Raw genomic sequence first — 20,823 nt, 5'->3', positions numbered from 1 at the left:
TTTGCAAGTGCATTCAGACTGCAAAAGCCCCACTGTCGCACAGCCACCAGGCGTGTGTGGTGGACGAGTAGACACGGTTAGACACCTCCACTGCCGTTTTGACCGTCCACTTGCTGCCTTCTGAACCATGCGGCCTCGTACTGCTCGGTTGCAGTTCGCGCATTCTAGCTTGCATCGCTAGCCACCGTACAGTGTAGCAATAGAACGAAAACCTATCCCCAAGTCTTCGTAAAATTTGGCCCATTTCGTTGCACCGACCTACGGATTCCCCGAGTGGCGGGTTCGAATCCTGGTCGAGGTGCCCGCATTCTGACGGATGCTTATTGCGAAGAAGAATTGGTCTCTCGATTTGCGCCCGGTTTCGTCGTGGAAGTGTTACACCGTCAACGGCCGCTAGCGGAGTCCCAGCAGCAGTGCCGAGTGTGGCAGAGGCCCATTCCGCCGCAGGTGGCTTGGCGGTTCGCGGAAACTCCGGCGGTCAAGAGTGAGGGCACCGCGACGACGGCGACACTCGCGTTTAGTCGCGCTTTTTGTCGGAACTTCTAGGACCGGCCGTCGAGATAGCGGCGTCTGACGGCGTGACACCCCGCTCTTGTGACGTCGTCTGTTGCCGCTTCGGGACCACTAGCGACGCGTGGGCGGAATGGGGCACTAAACACGCCGGTCTGAGACACGCTCGAGGCATTGTGGCGCATATCGCCGTACGGCCTAAGATTCAAGATACTCAGGTGGTGGGAATTAATCCCCAGTCCTCCACTGGGGCGTGCCAGTTGCCCTTCGTCGGTTTGCCACGTGAAATTATGAATTTCGAATTTGGCCCCCCCTTGTTGGGAAAATGTTTGAACCATTGAGTATTTTTTGATGGACGCATAGCCTGGAAGCTTGAACGAGCTGGAAAGCGGAATCATAAAGCTGGAGGGTGGAATTATAGTTGTGTCTGTCTATTATATTTGTTATTATTGCATTGAAAGGCTTGGGTTGTTCACTCGTTTTGAATGCTTTGTAGAAAGCGGGCTACTCTGAGAAAATTTGTTTTTAGTGCTTTGTTATGCCCTTTTCAACTTTCAGCAATCTGCAAACTTTGTTACCATTCAAACCTTGCATGTATACATAAATTGTGGGGAACACTGTTTAAAATATTTTTCTAGTAACAAACCAAACATTCTACACAGCATGAAGGCTTAGGAAGTGGGCAAGTCATTTCTTGAGGGTGTGTGTTAGTTTACTAATATGACAATGCCACCTCCGAGCTGCTTTGGTACACATGACTTTAGGAAAATTAATAGGCTTGGTGCTGGAGGACCAAATGGTTCTTAGTCGCATCTTTGCTGTAGAGTCAAAAATGAGGCATGTACATTACCTGGAGGCACACCTAGCTAAAAGCATGGCCAAATCTTTCAAGAAGGGGCAGGTTTTGTTCTCAATTTCCTTGTCTGTCGGTTGCATTGCTGAGCTGAACTCGGAAATGTTTTGACATCTGCAGTTTCGCGATGAAGTACTTCAGAAGCTTATAAATGCTGTCAACAGCATTGCACCCACTAGACAGAACATTTCCTCGATTCTGCGCACCTCTGTGCTCGTAGTTGTTACAGTGCCGTTATAGATTCAGATGTGGAAAAGGATTGTGCGATCAATAGAGTGAAAGTAAGCAATAAGGACAGATTCCAAGAAGTACACACTGATGGAACCATTGCTTTGGTCCAAGGACGAATGGTAATCTTGTTTGAGGTTGTGTAAAGCAAGCAGCTTGGGAAATGAGTTCCTCCATTCATTCATTTATTATCCATAAGGGCCCTGGCAAAGGCATTATATAAAGGGAGTAACACAAGAAAAATATTCATGTAGAACAGTGACATGCTAGAAAAGCCTGGAAAAAAAATCGGGAAAAAAAGTACATAAAAAAACATTTCATACACAAAAAAAAAAAAAAAAAAAAAAAAAAAACAAGAGTAAAAAGAACAAAACATTTTAGGTGTATGCCAAGTGGCTGCTATGTTTGAGGGCGTGTCTGATTACAGCAGAATATGGGATGATACAGCGTTTCTAAAAATTTATGGGTCACCAAATAATACTGTCATCTGGCAGCTGATTCTGTTAAAGCAAAGGAAAGAAATGAGTTAAGTTAGTGGAACCACGAATGCGACATACGCTAAGGGAGTTGATATGTTGAATTGAGCGATGGGGATCTAATAGCAAAGCCTGTCTGAGCTGGGGGTGGTGATAGAAATTCTTATGGGAGAGACACAGACATGATATCCTGCAGCGAGTTCTGAGAGCGGGGAGGCACAGAGGGGGGCCTTCATGGCAGACACTGGCAGTGTGTTCATAGTTAGAAAGGATGAATCGTGTAACTCAAATTTGAAAGGAATGTAGAGTATTAGTGAGGTAGATTTGGTGAGGAGACCAAAAGGCAGCTGCATATTCTATCTTTGGGCAAACAAAAGTCTCTTTGGTCAGCTGCCGTGGAGGTGTTGAGTGCAGGCAGCATCAGATGTAACCAAGTGTCTTGCGTTCAGTGTTTGCATACCGATATTATGTTACAGGTGCACGACAATAATTGCTCAACATCAGCAGCTTAATTTTGATTGTATGTTTCCTGAAAGATGTTATCGAGGGGATTGTGGACTTCCTTAGCCCTGTCCATGGAAAGCCCTTGTAACCTGAAATTCCTCATATTTTGCAAAAAAAAACAATTCATTGCATTTTGAGGGTTCATTGAGACCAAAATGTTGTAAGAGAGGGTAAATGAGCCTTCAGTATACCCACATTTGCAATGTATTTGTGTGACAAATCTTTTAAAATTGCTCGAGATAAGCAAAGCTTGTGGAAATAATTTTACAATATGAAGTGTTTGCAGTACGCAGACACAGAAAGAATAATTCTTGAACCTTTGAATAAGATAGTAGTGAAACATTGTTTATGTACGAGATCATAAAAATTCTAGCTGACCTGGAGATACCAATTTATTTATTTCTATTTCAATACTCTTGAGGTGCACAAACATGTTACAGTGGGGTGGTCACAAGGTGTTATAAAATGCATAAAGTAAACAGTGTTCAAACCGCAAACAACAAGGATTTGCCCCATTGTGAGATATGCGCTTTTTGAGAGGAAGTGGCGCCACCCTGTGGCAAAACATGTTACTTTTGGAAACGGAGAGGTCGTGCCCGTTGGAATGTGCAGCCAAAACGTCTGCAGCCTGATAATAGAAAAGGTGAAACAGGAACGGGGAATAATTGCAAACCGTTGGAAACATGACTAAGAGGAGTTGGGAAAGAGCAACCAGAGGGTAAGGGAAAGATTGAGAGAACACAATGGACTGAATTGTGTCATGCAATAGCGCGGTGACCTACTGATTTAAAGTTTTGTTGCTTCGTGTTTCTGGGTGTTTTTGCATGCGGGAATCTGTTTAGTTGGTCACATGGGTGTCTCTAATAGCTTGGGCATAAATTTCATTTGAGCAGTTGGCAGATTGACTTAGTATGTTCTAGCACTACATTCTGCTTGGCACGTCCCATTTCACAGCCTTGACTGGCACGTGGCCAGCTGCCATTTGAGATGCCCGTGCGACCGAAGTCTTAGATTGACGCTTGTACCGTCATCACCTTGGTTTAATTTTTGTTCGCGAACCGACGGGTATTTTGGTGACCGATGTGTGGCAACTTCACCTTTTGTTTTCTTCCTCTGGAGCAGGAAAAAGTGGCAGCGAACGTCCCGCCCTCCTTGGTGAGCCACGTGGCTTCGGTAGCTACGGTGAGTGGACGCAGTTCGTCATTATTTCACCGGTTTTAAAGGGAACATGGGAGCGAAAATAAAAGTTTGTGCGGGCACAACAAAGACTTCACATCAAAATGCCGTTGAATTTGAATACCGTAAAAACCGGTCAAACCCCAGTTTAGAAATTGTAAAAATCTGCTTTTACATCAAGAAAACGCAATCTTGCCTAGAAAAATACATTGTGAAGGATATAGCCCGACGTGAAGTCTCAGTGTGTTTATTTTCTTTGCACTGCTCTGCGTTTGCACGTAACGAAACACATTAGCGAGCACTATTCAAATACTTCCAAACCTTCTTTCGATGACGAGCGTTTGTCGCCGTCCATGTCCTGCAATGTGTTGTCTTCTGTGCCGTCAATTGCGTTGCTGGTGCGGCACGCGCACCGTCTCGTCTGGAAGCAGCTTCCACGCCAACGACATCAAAGCACAGACGGACGAGGCAGCCCGTGGGTGTCCTTGAGTTGTTGCCCATCTTCTGCTTGTTACAAAGTTCACTCGGTCAATCCTCGAACAGTTTGTTCCTCGCAGCGTCCAGTGGCTGTAGCGCAAATGTCGTGCCGCCAGGGATAACCGCCAAGTCCGTCCTGCCATCGTGCAAGGCCCGCTCGACAGGAGCGGTCAGATAGCTTCGAAACAAATTGAGGATCAACTTACTTGGTCGCCCGAAAAGCGCATTGGGGTGTTGATTCCACACCAGTCCGACCCATTTCATTATTGACAATTAATTCGTAAAGCCTTTCTCTTTCACCCAAACTATGACGTCGCGAGGGAAGTCCTGCTCTGGCAAGGTGTTCTTTTTAAGAATTATAAAAGGGGGACCCACGACCCTGTCTTCTTGAATTGCTACCTAGAGAGTTCGGAGGCACGAGCGACCTGGATCGCTTTCGTGCGGAAGCGTTCGGACGTCGCAACAAGTAGCGACCTGCCATGCAGCTGTCGAACAAGCTCCGCTACTTCTTCTTGCAGATCAGGGATCACGACAGTTTGTCCACGGAAAGAGGTTTTCTCGGCATTGCTGCAGGTCATGAGTTTTCGTTTCTGGCCTTGCCGCTAGCGTATGCACCTCTCCGACACGCCAAACCCCCATTGCACCGCCGGATTTCCATCTGTTTCTGCATATGCAATTGCTTTTTACTTGAAGGCTGTTTTAAACTGGCAACAAGCAGCAAACAAAAGTAGTAAAGTAGCACAAAAAAAAGAAAATGGCAGTGCCAGCCACTCGTAGTTCCCAGACTTGTTTTTTAGCCAATGACCGTATGTAAGCTTTTTTGGGTACATTTCCGAAAAAAAAGTTTGACTAATATTCTTGTTTATGCGGAAGGTTAATACCAGTGAAAGTCGAGTATGAAGAGTTTGTAAGTGTGCAAAATCCCATTCTAAAAAAAAAAAAAAAAACGGATATTTTAGTTACGCTAATTATAATGTAGTCTCGCTGCTGGTGGTTGATATTAATCCCTCTACTGATGCGTGCCAGATAAAACCCCAAATTTGAATTGTGCCTCTGTCTCGTCTGTTCTCAGGCAATGCAGGGGACGGCCGGGGCCCCTCCGCCGGCCCGGGCTACGCCGCCGAACGCAACGACTACGATTACGGCGGGCCTCGAGGCAGCCAGTTCAGCAGCCCCGGCAGTGGCTACAACGACGGCTACGGAGCACCCCCCAACGGGCCCCAGGACCGCTACGGAGGTCCTCCAGAGTAAGCGGGAGAAGCTGCAACTGCATCTGGCGTAGTTTCTGCCGCGGCATAAGCTATGCACAAATGCCTAACAACCAACAGCCTCTATGAAGTTGTCGTGGCCGTTTTAAGTTTGTTACTTCGGATGTGTCCTTAACACATGTTCCTCTTCCTAGACCTGCCAATGCACCCTTTTATATATCTCTCGTTGCACATATTGTCAGCACAAAGCAGGCATCATTATCTAAAACGCATGTGTGCTGTCATATCTCTCTTTTCCTTTCAATTCTGCTCTTCTGTAAATTTGTAAAAGTTCACAAACCCGCGCTCTCGTGGCAAGATCCGAGCCATCCACTTACGCATAACTTCGTGGCGAACACAGTTTGCCACGGAGTTATGCCACGGGGACATACAGCAACATCTTGCTAACGTGGATACCCCTCGGGTATTCATGTTACCAAGTCACCCTAGGGTGACAAAGAAGCCGTAGTTTTAACCACTGTGGGGGGGCGTGTCCCCCCACACTTCTGGCTTTACCTTTGGTGGCATCATGTCGCCTTGGGAAACTTCCCACCTCCGTGACGCAGTGAGTACGCCACCCGCAGATGCGCTGCAGGCATCACAGCCGTAGTAAGAATCCCCCCTTATCCGTCATCTGACGCCGTCCCAAGCCAGATGAACGAAGGAAATGTCGTCGTGGTCTCGCAGGCGCGACGGTGCCAGCTACGGGCCTGGGGGCGCCAACTCGTCGCCACAGGCGGCGGGCCCTCACCAGGGCTCCGTGCTGATGGTGTACGGCCTGAACTCGGAGAAGATGAACGCCGAGAAGCTCTTCAACTTGCTCTGCCTGTACGGCAACGTCGTCAGGGTGGGTGCCTCCCCTCTCTCTCTCTCCTCCCCCTCCTCGGCTCCTTGCACGAGCCGCCACTTCGCTGTGGGAAAGTTTTTGCAGTTGTGGCAATGAGAGGTTGCTGCAATTGAGTGTTGGCTCTCTAACGTGCCAAAAAAAGTTGCATTTTTTTTGCGCTTATTTTACAGACCAAATATTACCAATAATTAAAGCGTAGTAAATGGCGTAGAACATTTTTCAATCAGAAGAATGAAAATATTGGTCAGTTACGGTGCTTTTCTTTAAAATTTATGGCATTAAACACTGCTAAAACGGCTTCATACATGCATTTATGTGCATTGTCGGGCACTGTTAGCGTCAACATGGCATCTGCACTTTTCTGCATCGGGGATTTGAATGCCAAACGAACGGAGGACATCTGAAAAACCAAAAGAGATGGCAAGAACTATGCAGTAACTCCCTGCGCATGTAGGTGATCAAAATAAAGGGAAGGCCAAGCAATATAGTCTGATTTGTGATAAATAAGTATTGCTTTATTCTTTCTGATTGTGCATATGTGCAAACATGTTTGTTCTGCATCCAATCATGACGAAGTTTACCGTCTTTCATTGAGGAAGAAAAATACTCTACCTAAAGCGATTACACTTTTGCAATGATAATAAAGATCCATACTATTCGGTACAACTCAAACGGCAAAAGTGATCTATGTTATTTTCCGGCGAATAGACAAAACGCCTGTGCTATTTCCTATAGGAATGCACGGGGGCACCGCAAAAGTAGATTGGTTGCTGGTTGCTTCAATTTGCCTCCCAGAAGTCACATAGACACTTGCGCCAGTTGAACCTCTAGCATACATTATAACTGATTCATACGACAGATATTGCTTTCCTGACGATTTAATGCCAGCATTATAAGAACCTACTTGTATTTTAATTATATTTCTAACGGCGAGAAACCCGAGCTCTTAGCTTTGTCTTTGACAAGTGCTTCTACTGAGCGAGAGTGGTGCAGCCAAGGTGTGGTCTTTGAGCAAAGAGCTTGTGCTTGCATCATGCTAGTGGCATTGGGTAACAAGTGCTCAAAAATAAAGGGCTTGGAAGCAAAGATTTAAGATGAAACATATTGCGAAAGAAAACATAATAGTGCAAAATTTTGGAACATGTTATAAGAGCAGAGCTATGTTTCCAGCAGAAATGAATTGATGGCACACGACCATCATGGTGCATGCCGTGGCAGCGCTCGAAGTAGAGAAACTGGGACTGGCAGCTGCGGGATGTTGGGGGCCGCTTCCTAGCGATTTGCGGGCCGCGTGTTTGAGACCACTGCTCTATGCGATATTGGCAGTGTGGCATTTTCTTGCTTCAGAGTTGTGCATTTACGGAGAAAAATATAAAATTGTTCCTAATAGTATTGTTTTGTACCGTTATCAAACATGACGGTACAGGAGAGGTCATGACGGTAATGTCGCTGCCTGCAACTACGCAATAAATTTGTTTAACCAACACATTGGGGATCTTTTGGTGGTCTTAAAATTTTGCGTATGATTGGTTTTAGAGTTTTTCCTAATTAGCAGACATTTTGGTCGGTTGGGGGCTGCCCTCAGTGGCCGATCCTTGACCGTCATTGTTTTCACAAGAAAAAAAGCTCAATTTTGAAATGCAAGTTTTTTTTTTTTTTTTTTTTAATAGTAATACATTGTTGAAGTTTCCATGCTTATTGTTACCACGCAGACTATAACTATAAACGCGCTCGATCGATGGGTTAGCGGGTGTGCTCACAGTCGAGCTCACTGCGGATGTCGGCTGCGGGCCCCGTAAATGGGGTGGTGAGACGGTCCCTGATGGTGGCCCTGTTGCATTACAGATCAAGTTCCTGAAGAGCAAGGACGGCTGTGCTATGGTGCAGATGGGGGACCCTCTGGCCGTGGAGAGGGCGGTGGGACACCTGAACAACGCACAGTTCTTCGACACCAAGATGCAACTCGGGTCGGTCTTTCAGTTTGACCCCTCTTGAACCCACACTCACGAATAAAAGGGTTGTACCGTAAAATCGCAAAAGCGACGCCAGCCCTAAATAAAGAGATAAATGTTGAAAGAATAGGGAATCTTCATAAAAAATTACTGATAAGCGCTGGGGCATGGGCATGGGGACAGGTACCACAGATTACGGACACGTCAAATTCGTGTTTCACGAGGCGACAGACGCGCGGGAATTCGCTACGAGCTCGTGTGTCCTCGGGAAAAGGTATCGCAGACTTAGGCGCGCAGCAGATTCAAGTTTCACTGTGCAATAAACGCGTGGGAACCCTTTGCAAACTTTCCTGTCATGGGAACCAACACGGCGCACGCAAATTGTGAACAAAAACGCAAAAACCTGCTATGAACTCACTTGTCAGATGTATTGGTACTGCACTCACTGTGTCAGCGACTTTTCGCACATCTGCATTGGAGAATGCTGGAGTGCATTGCATTTCCCCGTAGCTGCTTATGAAGGGAAGTCACAACAGCGCCATTTGTTAGGTGGCCGCGGAACCCTTCCGACTCGCACATATCTTACGCGTTGTCCTTTCGCCACGTGACGACGCCGGTCTGTTTTTTGTCGTAAGCACGCTCGAGTGCAGGCATGTGAACCTGATCTTTGTAAGACGAGCCTTAACGCAACAAGGGGTTCTTGGTGTAGACCCTTGCAATGTGAGTTCTCGAATGGAGTTCCTAGGAAGCCAAGGTTTCCGTGGGTTCCACGAGTTTCCTCGACCGTCACTCTCTAAGCATTTCAATTTTATGCTATTTTGGCGGACTTCAGTCACCCATTGATGCGTAACCATTAGTCGAGCTCTTTTTAACATGTACATTATTGTTCACAAGGCCTTTAAGCTTCTGCATTGCTTTATTGGACAAATGCCAAGACCGGGACGAGTTTGTCGGCAAAGCTCTGGAGCGAAGAATGATCGACCCAACTCACCTTGTGCGCATGGTTTGGTCCATTTTGCCTTGTGGGACAGCCAGCATCGACAAAAGAAAAGTTCTAATGCTCAGCTTAGCCGACAGTCTTAAGGCGTCGGGGACCCCAAGAAGGCCTTTGCAGAGGCCTTTTTGAAAACGACTGACTTAGAGGTTTTTAGAATTTATGAAGTTTGGGAACCCCTGCATTGTAGAGTAGTCTAATGTCACTGTGTGCATGGAGAAACCCCTGCCTTATAGTGTAGCCTAACATTGTGTGAATGGGGGAACCCTTGCCTTATGGTGTAGTCTAACGTCGCTGCGTGAATAGGCCTCGTGTTTTCGCAACATAGTCGAACGCTACTACAGCGTGGACAGGGCTTGAGATCTGCGCATGTTCTTGCACGTCTTGCACAGGTACTCGAAGCAGGCGTTCCTAAACGATGTGCAGCTGCCCTTTGAGCTTCCCGACGGAACGCCGTCCTTTAAGGACTTTATGGGCAACCGCAACAACCGCTTCACCAACCCGGAGGCGGCCTCCAAGAACCGCATCCAGCCGCCCTCGCGCGTCCTCCACTTCTTCAACACCCCCTATGGCATCTCGGAGGACGACCTCAAGAAGGTGGGGATACCCTTTCCCGCTCACTTCGTTGGCCTAGGGTTTTGGCCAACGAGAACTGTCGTCGCTCTGCCTGTACGAAGGCTTTTGCAACGGGCAGTCCAAACCCCGAATCGCGTCTACAAGCAAAAGGCATTTATTTGAACGCTTCTACCGACACCTTGTCCGGCAAACTTAGCGGCTTCTGGGATTGCATGTTGCCGGCAGGGAGTGCGTTGACGAGCGAAGTAAAGCGAGGGAAGTTGCATCTGCTGCACGCGTGGCAGCAAGAACGACAAGAGGCAGCCGAGGCACATTCAACGATGGAAGCAGCATTTGACCTTTTGTAGCAGGCAAAGCATTGGTTTGGAGCAGTCACTGATCTTTTTGGAGCAGATGCCAACATTGTTAGCACATCGCTTAAAAATAAAAAGTGACTGCATCGCTAAATGGGTGAATCTTTGGTAATGACTGAGGGTTCCTCTTTGTTGCTGGAGCATATTACCTTTGGTAGTAAGAATAAATAGGGCACCAAAGGAACACAGAGCCTTCTTTTTAGAAATAAGGCAACACTTCAGTTGAGGTAAAGCTTCTCTCCTTTTGCACTTTTTCAGCCAGTAGTTCATTTAGCCGGTATATCTAAATTCTGTAAAATGCCTGCAAAAACCAGCTCGTCTATCAACAGAAATGCGGCCCCCAAGTTCTATGAACCTATGAAACTCAAGACCTAAATATAATAACTACCGAGGCAACCACCCCCAAATGTCATGAAAACACACACTTGTGCAAGTGACACTGCTCCTTAACGGCATTGGAAGAGTGAATCAAAGTTTGTTGTTCTTTCGATCGACAGCTGCACGGGAACAACCATTAAGCAGTTCTGGAATAGTATTGAGCATAATTACTGAGCCTATTGTGCTAACGCGGGTACTCACCCACGTCAGCCACTACACCTAGCACTCCAGCGCGAAGCGGTGAAGCTTGACACGCTTCACCGCTGGCGAGAGGCGGCGTGTAGGCATGCTGCAGACGTGATAGTTAAGTGATCTCGTCGGCAGTGCAAGACCCTGGTTATGCGATATGTGGGTCTGATGCTGGAATCTAAATGTGTTTTGGGGAGTCCAGTGCCCCTTTAATCAATGGCGGAGGAAGGAAACAAAGGAGCGAGGTTGTTTTTTCGTTATTCTGCAGCTGTTCGAGGAAATGGGCTGCCCGGTGCCAGCGTCGATCAAGATGTTCACGTCGAAGAGTAAGTTTCGAGAGAATTCATCTCCAACTTACCCCATTCTTGCTTTTGAGTAGTGTGGGGTCAGGAGTCTTTCACGCAGACCGCACTTCCTTTACACGGCGCACGGAGAGGCGCTAGCGGCACGCCGCACGCCGGCTATTGGAAATGGGCCTTGCGAAGTGTGTGGCATGGTAGTGCCCCTGGATTGTTCCTGCCCGTGCGCGTTTCCTACGACTCTAGTGCAAAGACGCACCTTAGATTCTTGCTTTAAAAACCCTGTTTGCCCTTGTGCTGTCAGTTAGTTTCTTTCTGACCACCCCGCTGCATTTTTATGCTCTTGAAATATAATATAACTTGTCAACGATTGTACACGCCCCCTTCACGGCACCGCGGTAGCCTCAAATTGGCCAGATTTCTCGTTTTGTAGCTTCAAAGATGCGAGAATAATGCAGCATGTTTTTGCAAGTTCTTTTAGTACATATCATTGAGCTTAAATTGGCAAGTATAATTTGGGGGAATTTCTGACCCTCAACTGCCTAATTGTTGTCTTCAAAGTTATATTTGTTGCCTTCAAAATCAAGTTACTAGCCACAAACAAAATGGCAGCAGAATTTTTAAAAATATTCGGTGCTGCCATTTGTTGGCAGAGCGGCAAACAAAGCCACGAGCGAGCCTGGTTCGTTCAAAATTGTTGAGTGCATGAACCGGGTAAAGCAGACGAGCTATACTCGATTTTTCTTTGCAAACTAACAATATTGATACTTCATAATAAATATTTCTTTGGGCAATCTGCAGAAAGCGCTTCAGACTGAGAAAGTGCTAATTTTTTTCTGCCAAAACTTTTTTTCTTTTTTTCCAAGGCAACGTTGGTTTTGTTTTGAGGGGCATGGAGCCAGCAAAATGTATATTTTTCCTCAAAATTATAAACTGCCACCGGACATGTGTCAGCCGAACTTGTCTGAAAGCGCCCTGCTGTACTCATTCTTGTGACAGGGCGTCTATAGCTTCGAATATTTTTGTTCCTCTGTGTATTCTGGCTGTACCCTGTTTCACCTTAACTTGGCACGCGGCAACAGCTGCAATCCATCGGAGCGTCGAAGCGAGGTGTGCGACAGCGGGTCATCGGAGTCCACTCCTCCCGTAGAAAACCATCGCGTCCTCCGCTCCGTCATTTCGATCGGCTCGAGGGTGCCCTTGCGTTCGCTTTCTGCCGGGTTTCGCTGAAATGGAGTGTAGGCCGACTTTGTGCGGGCCAAAAGGGACCCTGCACCATTTTCCAGTTTGTTTCCGAATGATTGCGAGAATTCTCTTCAGCGCACCACTCAGACATGCTTTTGAAAATGTGTGGGAAGGTGGGCTTCGCGCCCACCAAAATGGGACGTTTGCGTGCGGAATTTGTGGCTCGTGCATTTCTCTACGAGAGACGTATACGGTAGAATCTAGTTGATACGTTTTTTTCAGGGGAGCGAGTTAAAGAACGAAAGTGATCCGGGAGAACGCAACAACAAATTGTGCTTTTGGGGAACCTATGTACGAGACCGGAAGCAGCTCTCTACAGCAATATATTTCGGATGGACTTTCGTGGCCATAGAAGACTACAATATGCACTTTTTCTTTCTTTCTTTTTTTTTTTTTATATACATGTGGTTTGTCTATATTTGTAACTATAAAATATCTGCCTATAAAAGTGAGCGAAAGTTCTGAGCCCTTCGAGCTAACCCAAGTGCTGCACCGCGTCAACCGACGTTCCCAGCATGCCGGCACGAAGCGTGATGCACACCCTGCAAGCGCGTCGCATGTGGTGCACGATTACTAATTTTACGCAAATCGGAACTAGCCCAACTAGGGGAATCTAGTTGCACTAGTTAACACGGCCAAAGCATGTGCACGCGTGTGCCGGAAGAAGAAATGGAAAGATAAATGAGCCGTGGCAAAAGCCCAATTCACTTCCAAGGCTAGTTCAAGGTCGCAGCTGCCCTAGAGGGTCAGATAGGGAGCAGAGTAAAAGGAGAGGTACCCGTGACCGAGCAGCCCTACTCATCACTTTGGCCGCACTGGATGGCAGTTTTCAGATGCGATAGCCAAGAAGCAAAGACAACCAATAAGAAACTGAATACATATTCCCCTGCTGGAGTTCCTTGGGATCGGCATTTGTGAGCGTAACAGCTGGGAAAATGTATAGACCGAAAACGTATCAGAGTTTCTACCGTATCGTCATTGCAGAGGAGAATTGTTTTCTGCGGGGGTCCCTTTTGTTCTATTTAGCCCCCCTTTCAAAACATTGACGAGACAAGGTGTGTGCGACGGGAAACTTTCTCCCCTCCCACTCTGTCGATAAGCAGAACCGGTCACTTTTTTTTCGTCCGCTAAACCTGTGCGCACTGTCTCTCACACTCTTGCAGAGACCGAAGATGCAAAGCCTCGAAAGCGTAAGCTAAAACGATATTGCAAACTGGAACCGATTATGCGAGGGAGGAGATAGCGAAGGGATTTCTCTTTCTCCGACTCGCCGATTTTTGGGACTTGGGGTCAGGGAAGAGGGACACTAGTGCCTGGAGGCTCGTGCTCAAGAGCTGAGAGTGCCAAAGCAGTGCAGGACTTGGAAGGCAGGGAATGCTGTAGTTTTACTCTTGGTAACTGCACAAGCAATGCGCTATTTAAAGTGCTCACGCTAAACTGTAACAGAGTGTGAAGTGGGATATGCTATGGCCGCTGACAAGATGAGAACAGCAAAGAGCAGCTTCGTTTGTCCCGCCTCCGGTGCAAACTTCCTACCTTTGACGTCTCGTGCACCCCCAGCACGTGCATGTAGCTCAAGCACGGTGTCAAAGGACGTGCCCTGCTGTTTTCACTCTGTCTTTGTCCATGGCGGTAAAGCAGTGGAGCAACTTTTTTGATAATCTGTGGGGTTATTAACGGGGGAAATAGCTCGTGTGTGTGCTTTGGATAACTCGGTGTGGTGGAGGTTTGCTCGGGAAATTCCATTGACTCCAACAAAATGCCCTCATTGAAGCCGTTATACAGTCTACAAAGCGTTTTGCTGAATATTGAAAAGTGTTCTTGAAAAAAGAAAGGTCTCTCAAATCAAAGGTTATTTCTTTGGAATTACGTTGTCAGGCTAAAAGCATTAGGTGGTAATTAGGTCGATTACGTGAAATCCTCTAACTTGCGAAATGTTCACCTTAGCTGGCACATACCATTTAAAGATGCGTTGACTGTCATCAAAATTGCCACGACCGTAGTTAAGATTCGGATATCTAGACTCTGCTCTGTGCTATTCTCTAGCAACTTTAAGTCGCGAGAGGACAGAGATGCCAAAACTGAACGCAAAAGATCGGCAGAAATCCCACCCAGAGGCGACGGCGATTCTCGCGCAGTTCGCTGGGCAACGAGGCAGTTGGGTTTGCAGTTGCGCCCACATCCAGCAAGTTTGGCAATTTTGTTGGGTCAATTTCCCCAGCGAGGGTTTGCACGTCACGCAAGAAGGGGCTTGCAACAGGGATGGATTGTTTCACGTATTAGACGGTGTGTGTATGTGTGTGTGTGTTTTGGTTCTGCTTGCTCCGTTTGCAGCGGAACGCAGCAGCTCCGGCCTGATGGAATTCGAGACGGTGTCGGAGGCGATAGAGGGCTTGATAGGGTGCAACCACGCCCCAATCAACAACCCCAGTGAGCACCCCTCTCCCCTTTCATAGTTGCCACGGCGACAATTCGTTAAGCTACTGCAACATCTTTATTGCCGGTCTTAAACGACGTGGATTTTTAAGCTAGTCTGGTGCATACGCCATAAAGCCCCCTTTCATCACCCTCATTTGATGTTGTTTTATCAATCCCCCACATGCTTGAAATTACAGTCTATACCTTGTCAAGATGATACCGCTACCGAAATTGCAAGGAAACCGAAATCTCATGTGAAGAGTTTTAGTAGAGACTCGTTGAACTGCACTGTTTGGTGTTTAATGTCGAACCACATGGTGCATTGTTATGGCATCGACCAATGTTAGCACAAACAGGATTCGCGGAGCGGCCTCGTCATTGATCTTGCCGTGAAGTTACAGAATTACATTGTATGGCAATTTAATGTTGCAATGTTCAACAATGTCGTTACAGCAATGTTACAATGTTACAACTACAATCTATTGTCTCTCTTTGTGTTGTAGAAGTTGAACTACGTGGCATGGTATAACTGGAAGGGATGACGGCATCAAGAGACGAGTAAAAAGGATAACTGTGTTTGGTCGTCTTGTTTATTCTACCAGTTTACTTGGCTTTGTTGTCACCTTCCATTTAGCATTGTGCTGAACTTTCACTGCCAAGGTTGTTGTTGCATCAACCTCTGACGCCCGGCGACGTTTGTTGCAGACGGCAAGTTCCCCTACATCCTCAAGTTGTGCTTCTCGTCTTCCGGCCCGAGGTACTGAACGTGCCGGACGCTGGAGCGCGCGGATCCCGCCGCCTATGCATCGTCACAACCCCCCTCCTCTTCCTCTTTATTGTTATACTTTTTGTTTACGAAGAGACACGGAAAGGCACAAACAAAAATAAAAACAAACAAAAAACACTCGCACCACCACTAACCAACAAGGAAGACGACACTACCACCAGAGACGGGAACAACAAAAACACCTCGTTTATTTAGGGTGGAAGGAAATAAAAAAAAATGTAGGCCGTAGTAGTCGTAGGGGAGAAGATCGAGGAAAAACAAAGATTGCTGGGCAAGAGACGACGGCTTACCTTTCCTGTATATCCTGTGTACAAAGACATTTTCAGAAGAGTATTATGGAAGTTTTGTTTTGACGTACCCCCCCCCTCATCACTGTTGTTCACTCACCGATTTGTCTGGTTTCTTATTCTCGACGCAAACCGGAGTTTTTAGATTCGCTAGCTTTCCATGGGCCGAATGAGACGTTGCGATAGAGGTTTACCAAGAGGTGGCTGTGTTGTCGTCGCTTCAAATGTTTTTTGAAGCTGGAGAACGTTTGGCGCGGGTGGCGCCCAAAGTTTGGTCGAGCGGCTTTGTTTTTGCATTGCATTGCACATTTGAATTCCATTGACAGTGGATTTTGGCGAGCCATTTGTTGAAAGTTGGGAGCTGGCACTTGTTTGTTTCTTTTAAGCGTGCCGTTTCTAGGTGTCCAGGGCATCCCCCGACCTCTGTGTTGACTCGAATTGTGGAGGAAACGAAAGGAAATTTCACGCGCGGTATATGTCTTCAGTTCTCCCACATTTGCGTTAAGTTGCACCTCCGGAGATCGTTCTTTCGTGCTTCCCCCTTCTGGCAAGGAAAGTGTTTTCCAAGTTGGATTAGAGCAAATGTAGCTGGGGAAAAAAGAAAATGTTGTGTGTGCATGTATGTGGCTGTAATCCTTGTTTCAGTGTCGACATAAGTGGCCTTTTTCTCGTTCAAAGTAAAGCATTTTTAGTTTAGGAACATGGTACCTACTTCCACTGTCCGCCATGCAAAGAACAACTCTCCATTTGATTTTTTTTTTATGTGTCGTGTTTTGTGCAACGCTTTTCATGTATCTGGTGGTCTCGTGCTTAATAAAAAGTGACGAATAGAATCTGGGCAATTCTGGAAATGTGTGCATGACAAGTTGCATGGATATAGACACTTGCAAGCCGACAAGTTTAAATAACTCGTCTGGCCACCACGAGTGGAAAAACGCAGGGCAGTATCTGGCAACTGTGGGCACGCTTTAACGTGGCTCTACTGCCAGAGGCCTGCACACACCAGCGGGGCTAGAGGGCAGCACCCCGAGGCCGTACTTGCTGACGTGTGTAAGCTGCTACCTTTTGATCCCCCCCCCCCAAAGAACAGATTGTGAAACCAAATTCCTGCATCCTGTGTGTTGTGGAAGTTTTAGTCCATTTTCTGATGCTGGGACGAGTTGGCACCACCACCTCGAACCCTTTCATTGGTTTTTGAGGCTAAGAAGGCCACCTCAGTATAGCAGATTGCTATTGCATTGATAAATATTCATCAACTACCAACTGAAAGTTCACGTCGACGTCCCTTTAACGCGAGACAGAGTCCCAAGTCATTCTGCCTCGTTTAAGACGCCTATCCGCTCCCAGACGACACTGTGTTGTCCATCCTTTTAGATGCTCTCCTCGTTCTCAGGTGTCCATCATAATCCCATAGATTGAGACTACATGTCCTCAAAATTTAGGTGTTCTTTTGTGTTCTCGCCTTCATGAACTGCGAGCTACCTAAGGAGGCATTACATGATAAAAAGAAAGAAAAACAAGGTACTGGCAGAAATTGGGACGACTTCATTTGCGTGCATCATGTTGGTCTAGTACCATTCTACCTTTTTCGTGCTGCGCTACTTTCTACCTAAGTCATAAGGATTGGGGATGTCGTGAACCTCCCGAAGTTCGAATTCGACAGTTTTCAAACTTTTCGACCTACTCGGGGGTTCGATTTCGCCAAGTTTGGAACTTTCGAAACTGCCCGGATTCGAATTTGTAAAGTTCGAAGTCATTGAAGTTTTAAAATTTCTTATTCGAAAGTTTTGATTTTTTAAGATTGAGGTTTGCAAAATTTGACGGTTTCAATTTTTGTACGATTAGAGTTCACAAAATTCGATAATTTCGAATTGTTTAAGCTTCCAATTCGAAGACTTCGAAAAGATCAAATTTTTTCGGAGCCCAAGTTCACAAAGTTCAAAGCCTTCGAAGCTCACAAAGACCCGGGTTCCCGTAAATATCACAAGAATAAAAAACACAAAACCTGACACAGCGAGAGTGCAAGGAGCACTCTAAACTCAAGGCCCTCAAAAACTCTGTTCAACAGGCTCCCCGGACGCATCCTGACCTTGTTTATCTCGCTATTTTTTCAAACATAAACAAGACTTTGTGTGTACATGGGACGGCATACAGTCAACATAAATGCACATACTCAAACACTGGTTATAAAATTTGGTTCTCAACTCGAGCGCTTTGTACTGCTGTCTGTGCACATTTTCCTTCGATGGAGAGCGGACTAGGCTCAAGACTCTAGAGCCTTCTCCACGGTGTGGCCAGCATGCCGATCATTCCAGATATATTCCATTCACCGCGCCGCCTTAAGCGTGATTTTTCGGCCTTGCTAGCATAAGTGTGCACACGCAACCAAAGCACTGCTGAAGTCGGCAAGCCTCACTGCGAAAGTCAGCACCTCAGGCCGAGCTTCTTTCAGCGGTTTCATCATGTGCTTTGCTCGCTTTCCAAAGCTACAAACACGCGTGCTGGGCTGTGATTTTGTAACCTTTGCTTAGGGTGATGACATTGTAGTACCCGGCACCGGCAGCACACACGCTCGAGAAAAATACAAATAGTCTGTTACGAACTGCCACCGTAGCACTGTCAATGTCAAGAGCTCGTGCTGGCTGGGAGACGCGCTTCCTCGCGTGCAGGAACAAAAAAAGAAACGAAAGTGTCGGGAACAAAATGGTCAGATGTCGTCACCCTAAGTAAAGCACAGATGAAGGCACCCTATTCCAAGCAACAGCCCAGCGCGTACTGCTCCACAGCCCGGCACACTCGTGTCCGTTGCCTGAGAAAGCGATGAAAACACGTGCCATACACACAAACTTTCTAGACTGCACCTCCCAGAGGCTTTCTTTTAAAGATGTGTGGACCGTACAGCTAATAAAGAGCTTCTTTCTGGTGCCATCTTGAGAGCTGGGCACAGAAGAGTCAGCTACAAGGCAACGCCGAAGTTCCTGCTGAAGAACCGGGCATCTTAAGTGCAAGTTTTTAACAGTTTTCTTCCCCTTTAATTTAACAAAGTAGTAATGCTCAGGCCATTTAGTTTGGTCGAATTGCCAGGCTTTTTAGCCTATATTTTTCTCCTCCATGGCCACCTTTTTTTGCATTACGGTGGAAGAAACGCATTTTGGGGGTGACTCTGGCCACTCTTCCCGAGGGGAGCAGGTGACCAGATCATGTTCGGAGCTAGCCTCGAACCAGGAGTAGTTAGTTCTGCACTACCGCAGAGGGCGCTGAGGTATGGAGTCTCCTCGGCGGCCACGGTGTCTGCGGTGTAGTATGCTTGCCTTTTTCGCGGTGTGGTGGTGGAGTGCGGCCAGTGGCTGGCCTCTTGTTTTGCTTTGGTGCTGTATTGATCACAGGTGCCACCATCGTGCACGAAGGTGAGCCTTATCCCAAAGAAGGAAGATAACACAGATTTATGGACTTGGCGACTTGGTGGTGGTGGTGAGGTATAACAAGAAGCAGTGAGCGAGAGAATGCGGGACCACCGCTGGGGAGAGACAACCGGAGTGGTCGGTTTGGGAGGGATCCCATACTTGGGCGCCATCTACCCTTGTGCAAGTGAAGTGCGCTCGGTTTGCCAAACATAATGTGGCCGCCACATGAGACAGAGTCATCACCTAAATGTGTTTCTTCAACCGTAGGTACAACAAGAAGCGGTGAGCGAGGGTATGGCGGGACCACCGCTGGGAGAAACAACCGAAGCGGTCTGTGGTGGACTGGTTCACGCTCGCAGGTGTGTGACACAGTGAGACGGAACACGAAGACAATGTGGTTGGATACGATAAATATGATTAAAGATTTAAGACATTATATACAGATTATTACAAAAACCGCACAAACGAATGTCACTGACAGTATGAAGTAAGAGTGTTACAGGCCTTGCCGGGGAGCGATGCGACAGTGTTCGAAGCCTGGTGAGCGTTGCAGCGATGGCTTGGTTGGATGTCTCAACCCGTCTGTTGACGTGTGGCTAGGGGGCGGCGTCTTCGTAGTCGGGTCTTGCGTGTAGCTGCAAGACTCTGTCGACCTGTCGACGGACGACCTTGCGTAAAGTTGCAAGGCACAGCCCGCCGGCCTGATGCTGTCCCGTCGAGTTCCACACTTCTTCTTCAACCTCCTCCTTTTTCTTCTCCCTCAGTGAAGGCTTTCTTTCTTGCCCGTGGAAATGAAAGAAGAAGAAGCACCTTGTAGATGGTCGATCCTTTTTCTGCGTTCCACATTATTTTTGAAAGATTGCCGACGCCTCTGGATTAGAGCCTGATCTGTTCCTTCCCTACGAAAGAAGTAAGCCTCTTTTATACCCGGACGTACAAATCATACTCCTGAAGGCCGCCAGCTACGTGGACCCTTTAAATCTGGGTCCTACCAAGGTGCTCCCGGATTTTCCATCATGGAAAACTCCGATGGAGAGCCTTCATCAGATGGAAGACAAAAATCAGGCCCTTCGGTGACGGCATTAGCGAAAGATCAAGCCGGCCAGCCAGGTCAAGAGAGAACATCAGGTCAAGCGCTCAAGGGTATCAAGCGACGCAAAGGAGAAAATGACGACGAACCTGACGATGACGACCAAGATGAGGATATAGGAGCGTCTGAAGTAACATCAGACTCTACCATGCACATCGACGAGGAGAAAAGTGACCTGGAGGGATTCATATTCGTTACACACCGACGTCAGCGAACAACTGGGGTACCAGTTTTACTGACCCCAGTCAAAGATGACCAACGACTCCAAAAACAGAATCCGCTCAAACTAAGCGAAGAAATAGCGGCAGCGGCAGACGCCCCTCTTGTGAGACATCATTTCACTGCTCGGGGAGGTCTCCTTGTAGATGTTGCAGACGCTGCTACCGTGAACAAGCTGCTGAAGGTTCGTTCTCTCTGTGGAGTTGCGGTCCAAGCAACCATACCGAAGACCTACATGCGGAACAACGGCCTCGTGACAGGGGTACCTGATTGGTACTCGGACAGCGAGCTAACGGAATTCCTGGAACCGGCTG

The 20,823-nt window shown here is 47.2% G+C and overlaps 1 protein-coding gene across 4 annotated transcripts in view; it reads left to right on the top strand.

Moving 5' to 3' along the window:
* LOC8034677 (heterogeneous nuclear ribonucleoprotein L) overlaps nt 1-16,638 on the top strand; it is a 111,391-nt gene extending 94,753 nt beyond the window's left edge. The window contains exons 7-15 of one of the 4 annotated variants that reach the window (XM_042287666.1): nt 3,694-3,753; nt 5,297-5,471; nt 6,159-6,318; nt 8,164-8,285; nt 9,657-9,861; nt 11,029-11,086; nt 13,468-13,494; nt 14,639-14,734; nt 15,428-16,638. In XM_042287666.1, the coding sequence (XP_042143600.1) occupies nt 3,694-3,753; nt 5,297-5,471; nt 6,159-6,318; nt 8,164-8,285; nt 9,657-9,861; nt 11,029-11,086; nt 13,468-13,494; nt 14,639-14,734; nt 15,428-15,486 (962 nt within the window). In that variant the 3' untranslated portion in view covers nt 15,487-16,638. Of the gene's footprint in view, nt 1-3,690; nt 3,754-5,296; nt 5,472-6,158; nt 6,319-8,163; nt 8,286-9,656; nt 9,862-11,028; nt 11,087-13,467; nt 13,495-14,638; nt 14,735-15,427 lie in introns of all 4 variants that reach the window. The other 3 variants (XM_042287663.1, XM_042287669.1, XM_042287667.1) reach the window with 3 other exon arrangements.
* The last annotated feature ends 4,185 nt before the right edge of the window (nt 16,639-20,823 follow it).

This window comes from Ixodes scapularis, unplaced genomic scaffold, assembly GCF_016920785.2.
Source record: "Ixodes scapularis isolate PalLabHiFi unplaced genomic scaffold, ASM1692078v2 PGA_scaffold10__122_contigs__length_95168666, whole genome shotgun sequence".
NCBI classification, from domain to species: domain Eukaryota; kingdom Metazoa; phylum Arthropoda; class Arachnida; order Ixodida; family Ixodidae; genus Ixodes; species Ixodes scapularis.
The sequence above is the reverse complement of the archived record's forward strand: the minus strand, read 5'-3'. Positions and strand labels throughout refer to the sequence as shown.